At 40.9% G+C, this 12,011-nt stretch overlaps 1 protein-coding gene across 1 annotated transcript in view; it reads left to right on the forward strand.

Annotated features, from left to right (window-relative positions):
* Positions 1–645: 645 nt before the first annotated feature.
* LOC137260016 (neuronal acetylcholine receptor subunit alpha-10-like) overlaps positions 646–12,011 on the forward strand; it is a 108,565-nt gene continuing 97,199 nt past the window's right edge. Inside the window, exon 1 of the mRNA XM_067797697.1 lies at positions 646–767. Coding sequence (XP_067653798.1) covers positions 677–767 — 91 coding nt within the window. The 5' untranslated portion in view covers positions 646–676. The remainder of the gene's footprint in view (positions 768–12,011) is intronic.

Below are 12,011 nucleotides of genomic sequence, written 5' to 3' on the forward strand. Positions count from 1 at the left end.
CTGGGTGCTTCAAGTGTATGGTTCTGTCAAGCAGAACAGCCGACTGCTCACCTTGTACAACGTCCACGAAACAAGCTTACAGGAGCGTCTGTTTAAATTACAGGACCACGAAGCGCAATGAATCTAATTTGAAAGTTGTGTTAGGGATCATCACAATTGTTAGATATAAGAGAAGGGAGCTCGTTTTCCTGCATCGTGAAGCAATTGTACCGACTGCACATGATCTACCATCAACAGTTAGGAGATGGGAAGCGTCCACATCATGTTCTTCACAAGATGTGTCTCTGAAAGTAACCGAGGGGATTTCTCGTTACCCAAGAAAGAGCAGTGATTTTATACCGGTTGCCTTATACGAAACGTCAAAGGTCTTAATGAACAAGAATTGCGTCGAGGCAAAAAGACAAGTTGGATTTCAATACCGGTCTTTGTTATTGGATTCTCGCAAACACGCTGAGGCCTTGAGCTTTATCTAGAAGATAGGATAACAGTTGTGTTATAGCAGTAACGGACAAACTCTGCTACCGTTAAATTGGTGATTGGAGTTATTGAGAATAATTCAAGCTGTGGAAGGTCCTCACTTGCTGGCTGTTGGAAACTCACATTTTGGTGTGCACAAGATCACCTTTTGGTGTGAGTTGACGGATTATTTGTTGGTTAGTGTTGAAGTGTGGTATACATGGTCTGCAACATGAATGGCTCTATGGTTACCCCCTGGATATCTACTGTGGTGACGCTGATGATGTTCCTACACCACGCAACAGGACAGGGTAAGTCTACATCACTGGAAAAATTGTTTATAACAATAATGGACTTATGTTTCATCTGATGTTTTACTTCTTATTATCTCGACATACCACGTCTACCCACTACACTGATACTGTTGCATATTCAAGTCATGATGCCTATTGCATGATGATATAACAACAAATTACACCATGTACTTAATTTTACAAGAGACACCAAATGACTTGCACTGCTTTTGACACTCACCCTAGTCCCCTTAGTAACCATTCACACATAGATATATCGAGACATTTAGACAAACACTTAGCCTCTGAATATACTAGTATATGATTTATAATTTAGAATAAAAAGGGCCACAGTGAGATGTGAGATCCTGAACCTGAGAAAATCTAGACTTACTCCATCCTACACGTGATGAAATCTAGACTTGCTCCATCGCGAACTTGAGGCAATCTTGACTTCAACGATTCATTCAAGGTTTTGGCATTGCAGAAAGGGCTAGGTAGAAGGGACAGAGAGACAGGATAAAACACGCTCACCAAGTTAAAATAGTTGCCTAATAAGGTGCAAGTTTTATTTCTACAACTCAGGTCAACAATAAACTCCGATTGCAAGATGCAGTTTGCCAATCGACATCGCGCCTTTCGTGTGCCAGCCTATAGTTTCCTTACATGTCACGCGTACATATACTGACGATCAGTAAATCTTGGCTTGACTGTTCTCTTTTGGAGTTCTCTGTTGGCATTTTAGCAACAATTGCATAATCATAATCCGCTGTGATTGACGGTCTCTAATACAAAATGGTGCATTATGTCACTGGCTGTTGACTTCAGTATTGCTATTACGTCAGTGGTTGTTGACAGCATTGTGTATTACGTCACTAGTTCTTAGTGACTTACACAGTGTGTATTACATCACTGGTTCTTGGTGACTTAAAACATTGTGCATTACGTCACTGGTTGTTGATGACAGCATTGTGTATTACGTCACTAGTTCTTGGTGACTTTCACAGTGAGTATTACAAGACAGGTTCTATGTGACTTAAAACTTGTGTGCATTACGTCGCGTCACCGATTGGTGTTGGCTTAAAACTGTGTATTACGTCACCGGTTCTTGTGACTCAAACGTTTTGCATTACGCCATTAGTTATTGATGAAATCGAAATTGTGTTATGAAGAATATGTTTGTTATTTCAACATTGTGTTCTATGTAATCAGTTATTGAGAGTTTATACGGTTTGAACTGTGAGGCAGGACTTAGTGAAGACTGGATTCCGGGCATTCTGGCTGTAATCTGACAAGCTATATGTCCTTCTTCGGCTGTGCAATGGACCGTTGTTCATATACTGTTCTCTCTATAGCGACCACATGAAAACGTTTCAGTCATCACGATTATGCGTATATCGTCTCAACATGCTGCTTTCCCATGCATCAACGTAGCAGCTGGTGATATTTTGGTTCCTCGTGGGTTGACACAAATTGCCTTGTCAGCATTAGAGGAGGAATCCCTCGAGATCTGTCGGTTCATTAAATCCTGTAATATGATATTAATTTACACATCATGTTAATGGCCAAAGGCGAAGATGTGCACTCTTATGCGTGAGATGGTGTTGGCAAGTAGTTCCATCAGACAAATTTCAGACCAAATCAGACAAAGTTTGATCATTACATGGAGACGTACCAAATACTGGAATGTTTCAGTGTAACCGTGATATTTGACAAGGAAGCATACAGGCGCCATGTCGCAGCAGTACACAGAGAAAGAGAGACTGCGTCTAGACACACTATCAAAGTGACGCAAGAGTAAATAGTGTGTGACTGAGGTTTGTTGTACGTCGCTTTTAGCAATATTCCAACGACATCACAGCTGGGAATACCAGAAATGGGCTTCACACGTTTTACCCATGTGAGGAATCGAACCCGGGTCTCCAGCGTGACCAGCGTACGTGTTAACCACGTGCACTTTCCTGCTCCACCGCCCCCACCACTGTTGCAAAACTTGTACTTGCCTGTTGGCTATCAGAACCTGTTGCAGCTTGCAGTTTTTGCAATCCACAGGCCCTGAGTGAAATCCTATCGTGTACCAGTTCAATGCTTAGTGAACAGGGTAAATTTTGACGTGCCTAAGGTGAGACGACGTGTTAGTAGTACTGTATTGTACGGAAGGGCAGAAGTCCGCGTGCTCACATGCCGGGAGAGCCACATTTAAGAAAAAAAGAGTTGAAAATAGTGTGACTCAACCAGCAATGGGCATGTTTAAGTGTTCTCCCAGCAATGCAAACCCATGTTACCGTAGGTAATATACATCGAACTCACGTAGGTACTGACACCTTTTTTCGAATTGTTTATGATTGTGCAACCAAACTATTTCTTTGAAGCATTTTGACTTAAAGAAATCCAATGTTTTGTCCTTCTCTGATAACTGCATGAGGTAAGAGCTATTGTTGCTTCGGGTATCATGTTTAGATTCGTGCTAAAAACTTAAAAAACAATACATTTTATGTCAATTCCTTGTCCAAACGTCTCTGCTGATCAATATACGATTCATAGAAAACAAAGTTGTTAACGTGATGACATAAATGCAAAATAATACCAGTATAGATTTCTTACAACAATAGTTGAAATTGCCCTGTTTCATACCATCACCCATTAGCATGTATCGTTTTATTTAGATTCTACAAATAGGAACTGAGGTAATACAATCTACAAAAAGGCAGTGAATGGAAGATTAAAGAACAACATAAACGTAAAAAATGAATGTTAACTAAAACCTTCAGCGAAAATAAAGAAATCACTCTGATGTACGCCTCTCTGCGGCAGTGTTGCGCTTTATTACCCGCGGGTAATACAGTCTGATGTACGCCTCTCTGCGGCAGTGTTGCTCTTTATTACCCGCGGGTAATACAGTCTGATGTACACCTCTCTGCTGCAGTGTTGCACTTTATTCACCCGCGGGTAATACAGTCTGATGTACGCCTCTCTGCGGCAGTGTTGCGCTTTATTACCCGCGGGTAATACAGTCTGATGTACGCCTCTCTGTGGCAGTGTTGCACTTTATTACCCTCGGGAGAAGCATATACCGTATTGATCTTACCGTAATTTCACTACGGTACGTAGCGTAGCATCACTGTGTTGTTTTGTGCTATACGGTTGTGTAACGACGTGCGGAATCATAATCAGGGTGCGTAATGTATGTGATCATGTGGTGAGGTGCAGTGCACATATAAATATGCCACTAAGATCATACATGTCTCAAAGTGCATCATTGACGGCAGGTAGACATCAAATCCTGGAGCCGTTGAGGTTTAGATTGGAATTTTAGGATAGATGGCTATTGTAAAGTTGATCCTGTACTGACGCACATAAACTAACCACATTTAATCAGCTTGATTCATGTGTTTCTTCTACAACCCGTTCTCATTTGAGTCCTCAACTTTGGCCTCTTTTCCTGAATTATATTTACAAAACAGTTCCAGAAACGAACCTTTTTATAATCTTGTACAATTAATCACCTATACCCCGACTTTTGTAGCTGCTGATTGAGCGATTCACCAAACCAGATCCGATAGAAATAAGACCTTTGTCTCATCCCTCAATAAATATCTATCAAATACATGATATAATTAATTCATTCCTTACCGCGTGCGTTTCGGCGCCTGTTTTGCCACCCTGGTCAGATTACTGTTGACCTAACGACGATGTTCATGCCGTGGACGATGCTACGGTGTAGGTTTTTAATCAATGACGTCCCTGATTTAATCCCCCTCCGGCACCCCTTGTGACCGGCAACCTGGGATTACAGGCGAGTAGTTTGGCCTCCCGCGCTCAGCGATGACCCAGTGTCGCAGCCCTGTCATGTGATCGAAGAATACTTGAATAGATCCTTCTCTATGAGAAAAATTATTTTAGGGCAATCAGTTTTGTGGGATTTTGGTTTAATTGTTAGATCACGAGTGAGTGAGTGAGTGAGTGAGTGAGTGAGTGAGTGAGTGATACCTCTCTCAGACACAGATCAGGCTCATGTCGTCACTGAATCACATCATAGACATTATTGACCTAGACAAATACCATATGAAGAAATCCAAACTGTGTGCATAATAATTATAATCAAGAATATTTATATTTATATTTATAACGTGCTTCTCCAGGCTTCATATTCTGCTCAAAGCGCACACAGTATGCTCAAAGTGAACGGTCGGATTATTCTTAACCCGGATAACACAAGCCTCGTGTGGATAACCTATTCCACCGGGTACCCATTTTCTGTTGGGTCAACAGAGGCAATTTATGAATATTTATACACTCACTTGCAGAAAGTGAGGCCACATGTATCACAAATGCTTCTTTGTGGGGCATGAATGAAAGCTCAAAAAAATAAAACTTTCAGTAGTCCAGCTGCCGAACACGGACACCCATCCAAGAACTCTCCGTGACCAACGTGGATTAACTTTAACTGATTTCTGATCTGAGCTCTATGCACAGGAACACGCACATCACTATAAGATGGTCAGCGCGACATAGATGCATGCATTGTCTGCACCTTTAGGATTGCACCTATGTCCAGGCATCACACGGTTTACGTCCCAAGTGGACCAGAAGGTTGATCTGAACACGTTCTAGATCGAAACATACAAGCCTTTCCATCATGACTCCCATATGTAAATATGCGTATGCGGAAGTCGTATGGCTATCGTTTTGGAGAACGATGCCATGAAATATGCCAAATTTTCAGAAGATATTCCCACAATATCATCCAGCTTTAAACCCCTAGATGATATAACCAACGGTATGTCCAATGTCACCTTGTCATCTTCCTCTCTTCGGCAAACGGGTATGTATTAAACATAAGGTAGAAAACTGAGTAATTCTAAGAAAGATTCACGTGTAGGAGTGTACGAGACCCACTAATCTATCAGGCAAATGAGATAAGATGTCGATTTTATATAAAAATCTATCAAAATGTTACACTACAGAAAACGGTCGATACGCAACTCATATATGTATATTTTCTGATTTGTAACGTTTCGACAGATTTTTATTCGGGTGGGTGTTGGGGGGTTGGGGGTGTTCCTCTTTAGCAATAGTTCAAACATAGGTATGTATGCTTTCGTCTGTAAGATAGGGAACTCTTTTAACGATCAGGTGGGATTATTCAAAAACATGATTACCGTAGACTGGGTTAGTGAGTGAATGAGTTGATCAGCTTCCCAGTCCAAAAAGGTGTAATCAGTCGGTGTAAGGACGGTGAAGGACGTCTTATGGAAACAATTCTAAGCTTTTAGAAAATATACCATATTGCAGAAAAGGATTCTTGAGACCGTCATTCCCGTGTACTGTAAAATTATGAAACGATTTGCCCTCTCATTTAGATATTCAGGTACTCTACGCTAAAACCCAAACTACGCACATCTTTTTATTATCCCCACGGATCGGACAGAAACGTTTTACCCACAAAATCACGCTACTTATGTTCCAAGGTAAACTATGTCTCAAGAACCAGCAATTATTTCTGTAGATCGTCCTAATGCGTGTACAGCTCTCCGCGGGAAAACATTTACCAATTCCTGACAAGACTTCCAATTTTTCGAACTGCCAAAAAAGATAATGTAACTAAAATTTTTAAAATTGAGGTAGCCCCTGATATGTAAATATCGTTAGATGGGGCTGACATCTGAGACACTACGATAAATATTAAATGTTTCACACCGTCCGTTTGTATCTCACAAACACAAAAACATTATGTAAATTACGTTACTGCTGCTGTTCGCTGGTTGAATATTCATCGATATCAGTGTTGGCTCTGTAAGGTAACTCAGCTCTATAAACGCTGGGATATTACTCGGGTTGTGAGATACTAGCGTATATTAATGATAATGCAAAAAATATTTTACAAAAGCAAATGACTTCTTGGGACATGCGAACAGTAATGGTTGATAACTGCTGACGCTTTACACCTGATCAATATACTCACGTAAAGTGGGGCGTAACGAGAATACATATCGAATGGCATAACTACGCTTAATTCAACGGAGAACTATATAATTTTATTTATAGATTTATCGCCATGGCAACAGAATCGTACAAGAATAGCTGTTTAGCTGATGTTTCAAGGTTCTGACACCGTGTCCTTTCACTTCCATGATCAATACGCCATGATCGATGCTATTGCATTCCAAACTCATTAATATGATCGATCGAAAAATGAAGAACTTCATAATGGATCGTGACCCTGAACTTCAACACCACGTGACTTCTCGTTATACTTTTGAAAAATAATATACTGCAATACTTTGTTTCCTTATTCAATCTTGTCCGGAGTTAAGACAAACAGAAGACTGAGCATGTCTCCCACGACGTTCGTGTCGTTAACCCCGGCGTCTCAAACACAAATCTGCCCCTGTGCACTTAAGCCCTTTATGCAGCAACACTCCTCCCACCTAGCCTGCCATTACACATTGGTGCAGTGGCTGTGCTGGAAAAGGTAAATAATGAATTGCTGTTTTAGCCGGATGTCAAAACTTTATGCCCTTCTTGACAATTTGTATTCATTGTACCAAGTCTATATTGAAATCAATCGCCAACGACAGCGAGAACAATTGATTCATACAAGCTTAGGAGACTGCCACTTTGACGTTACGTCATTCTGCGAGGGGCGTCTGCTCCTGGAAGTCTGGGGTATAAATAACAGTATCGAAGCAATCCGTGTGCACTTCGGGTAGGAGGACAATGGTAAACGGCCACCACCGTCGCAGATCTCTCCTACACGCGAGTCATTATACTCACAATAGAGACAGTAGATATTTGTATGGCGTCATTTTAGATGTTTGGCTTTGTTCTTTTGCGTTATCAGTCAAAGAGATTTAGACAAATATGGAAATTATTTCCAGATTTTCATAACCTTTTAGACATAATGGACTTGCTTTGCTTATAAGAGACATTTCAGTGATGCATCTGAACTTCAGGATGTCTGTAAACTCATAGGGAATAGAAGATCAAACTGAAGATTATAGCGCATTTCATGTGAGATCGATGGTATTTCAGGAAACTACATTTAGATACTGCAAGACGGTAGCATCCGTTTTGGTTAGAGTAAGCTTTTTTAAATAAATATGCACTCAGATTTAAAGTCTATGTTTTCGAGGATAGTTGGTTTGAGGCTGAATAGTTAACTTTGTTTTGTTGGTTCTTTTTGTTTATTTTATTTTATTTTACTTCATAGTTTTGGATTATCCAGCAAGCCATTCTTTCCCTCACTCCCTCACTCCCTCACTCCCTCACCCCCAAACGTATGGACTGTGTACTTTCTGTAAGGTCATTTTTGAGACGAGATATTCTGCTTGAGATAAACATTTCCTTTAATAAAAAAAAGAAACTAAGTTATTGTTTAACCTTTTTAAACTAGATAATTCAACAATCTATTTTTTTTTCACTCTTGGGTGTATTTTGCTGTTGTTGATGTTGTTGTTGTTTAGTTTAAAAAATAATTGCGGTAATGTTTCGCGTCGCTAGGTTGAGGTTGTTAGGGGCAACGTTTCATTTTCTCTCGCACTCGCCCTTCCCTGGAAACGAAATGTATGTTCCATTACGGTTAAGAACGAATTCTGGGGAAAAAACGTTTCATTTTTTATGTTTTAAGGAAAATGAGGGTAACACGGCCATGGCTGTCAGTAAAGTTGTTTTGCGGGGAGACATAATCTCTATCAAAGCAGTAAGGACGCGCGTGCCACGGACAGCCCAGGGTGAGTGCTATGCATCATCGATTATTCACAGAAACATTGAAGTGAGGCATCGTTTTCTCATTGCACGTGTATTCGTGTGTGTCTGTTTCCCGGCGTTAATGTTAGTGTACTTCGGGTCAATGGAGGACCCATATTTCCCCAAACAGAGAGAGCAACATGCTACAGGGCTAACAAACGTTTAACACCTTTAAAACTGTTTTAATACGTTACTAGATACCACTGAAATACAATATGATAAACAAGACAGAGAGACTCGGCAAAAATGATGGAACTGAAAAGAGATAGGTAAGGTTTTATGGACAGTATGTAAGTCCCTCCTACATCAGTCTATCACAAATGTTAAGCAAATGTTAAGAAGATTAAACGAACACAAATGCACAAGTAACAAAAGACGTGAAACAGCATTACAAGAATTCGCTGATTTAACATTCGTTTATAATAAATAATAACAGGAAAGATGTCTGGGTCGTTTTGATATACCTTACAGAATACGATGGCTTCATCTCCATGGAAACACAAAATATGAAACATTTCAAAGTGACATAGTTCATGTAACTTTCATTTGGGGAAAAACATAAAGGTTTTCGCAGGTTTTCATCTAGATAATCTTTCACTTTTAGTTTTGTCATTACTTGCTGTCTTGGGTTTTTTTAGTTATGTTTCGTTGTTGTTGTTTTTTGGATGGTTATTTTTTCCTGTTTTTATTTCTTTCGGGAGAGCCCAGAATACCAGCTTCGAAGGAAATAGGCTCAACCGAATAAATGCACCTTGTGTCAAATTCCTCGGTTAGACCTCACCTCACCTCACCTCACCTCACCTCACCGCACCGCACCGCACCGCACCGCACCGCACCGCACCGCACCGCACCGCACCGCACCGCACCGCACCGCACCGCACCGCACCGCACCGCACCTGAATCACAGCCGATTCATCAAACACAATCCTATACTCATCTCAACCGACCTACAACCATAGGTTTATCAGACTCAGGGAAAGAGTCGTGACATCACTTATTCCCGTCTGATGGGTCAGGTTGTGCCATGGGGTATCTCAGCGTCGGTTAGTAATAGTAATGTGATCACCTATATATGGTGCCATATCTACCTACAGTCGCCAAGGAAAAGTGACGTGAGAGACCATGCGCCATGTTAGACCAACCGGAAGTCGGTAAGCCAGCCATTAGACACAAGGACGGGCGTGTGCTACTCGTACTGCCTCATCGGGTGACATGGCTAGAGACTCCTGAGACCAGAGAGTTGTTGTGTGTATGTAAACCGGCTCAGTGAACACGCAGACGTTTCTGTCGGGCTTGGAATTTGCCTTTTGGGTAGGTTGTGGAAGTCAAGCCATTTTTAACACTGTTTCAGTCAGTGTGCCTCATTTCATGACGCTAGGCCTCACACGCCCCAGACGACTTGTGTGTATGTGTGATGTACCATCTTAACATACTAACACAAGATTGGTTGATCACAGGCTTACATAAATAGCGCCGTTTGTTCCTTGCCATATACGGCAGAACTGGCAGAATTCCGAGTATCGGTGCGGAAATCTGAGGAGACTAAACGTGAGTACCATGTGAGAAATTCGCAGAATCCCCAAATAAGCCCAGGCATTACAATAAACCCATGGGAGGTAAATCGTGAGTTTTAGTGAAGACGTTATCTGACGGGGACGTATATATAATTATGTATCCGCCATACTACTGAAACCAGTCATACGATCACAGGAAAAAGAGGAAAAACGGCATTTCCGGTATAAAGGTTGCGCATGAGCGAGTGAATGAGTGAGTTGGATTTTACGCCGATTTTGGCAATATTCCACCACAATCATGACGAGGACATTAGAAATGGGCTTCACACGATGGCCCGAGGCTCATCTGTCAGGTACAACCTTACAAGATTGCTTGTGTCGTCCAAGGGCGGATCCGAACGTGGTTGGAGGGGTGCTCCTCCGATGAATTCTCCAGCGCATTATTGTTTCAAAGATATGCTACCATTAAAACTATGCCGTCAATGCAATGTGACGCCCAGTCGGCAAATTGTAAATGTTTGCATGTCTCTCTTACACCCTTCTTCTGTAGATGGTTGAAATGTATAAGGTAACACTAGTATAGTTCACTGACGTTAAACACCATACTGTGATGCAATGCCAGGTACCAGTGATGAATACCAACGGTACTGTTTTCAACACCGTGTCTCCTTTTAGAGTTACATTAGGATTAGATTCACATGTCCACAAGAGTTTAATTCTGCGATGTTTTGCTGAAAGATCAAAAGAATGTTCCAATTGCTCCCTGATCTACCGCGTCCTTGGTGGAATCGTTCTGTCATTTCTGTCAGTCACGAGAGCACATCGACATCGATTAACGATCAGCGAAATCGTTTCTTTGTAACTGTCGAATAATTCAAAATGATTCGAAGGGAAGAAAAATGGTAAAATAATGTCAGCAGTCACTCGTATCGCAGCTTTGCTCCCAAACACTATGTCGTACACATCACAGGGGTGCCAGAAGCACTTGAAAATTATCGGTCTCTCATCTCGGTGAGAGAGTGAGTAATATTTACCGTCAGATTTACAATAGGTCAGTGATATCGCGAAGAGAACAATTGATTTTCATATTCAAGGTAATCAAAACTAGAAATTAAAAACCTGTTGACAGTGAACAGTAAAACTACTATTACATCAAATATATCAAAGTACAACTAGTATGTCATCAAAAAACGCTATTGTGAGCAAAGAGCATGGAAAAGCATAAAATATATACAAATATGTCCTGCTTGACAACGGTACAAGACTCTGTATCGAAACGTCGCAATCACTCAATAAAGAAGTTGTTATCCATAACAATTTGTCCTATTTGTACAACTCAACTTCTAAATGCCACTCAAACAAGTTATAAAATATATATTTGTTTAATCTATAATCTTCGCAAAGACACGAGGGCATGCGGTTACCATGGTCTTCACACGTCAAGATTAGTACCAGTCATCCATGATATATTCTGCAACGACCGACTACAAGAACTGCACGCAGCACTTCTTCAAGAGTATCCAAACATTCCCCAAGACAGCATTTGGCATTTCATCACCCATTTGTCATCCAGGATAGCTGCCATGCTGTTATCGATGCCCATGGTGATCACACCAGACACTGACATTTTACTCTAACTAAACTTTCATGTTTAGGAAATTTGTAAAGTGATGGTTTTACAGTAACTGAGCAATGATCCCATGTTTGAATCAATTATACGCACTCTGTAAATAAACTCCAAATCTTTCTTTATGTGAACGGGCTATAAACCGACATCAACTGAATGTAGATCACCATATAAGAGACCATGGAGAAGTATACACGCAGTAACGTCAACTTGAATAGACCAAAACTATGCAGCGCCATACCAGGGATAGAGGAAACTTGGTGATCGTGTCCTAGACTGAAGTTACAAAATAGTAGTTGGAATTCCCGGAGCGACAAAGAGGATATTGCAGAGTCAATGATGATACGTATAATGTAAAATGCCATACTCGTG

Source organism: Haliotis asinina, chromosome 13 (genome assembly GCF_037392515.1).
Source record: "Haliotis asinina isolate JCU_RB_2024 chromosome 13, JCU_Hal_asi_v2, whole genome shotgun sequence".
Taxonomy (NCBI): Eukaryota; Metazoa; Mollusca; class Gastropoda; order Lepetellida; family Haliotidae; genus Haliotis; species Haliotis asinina.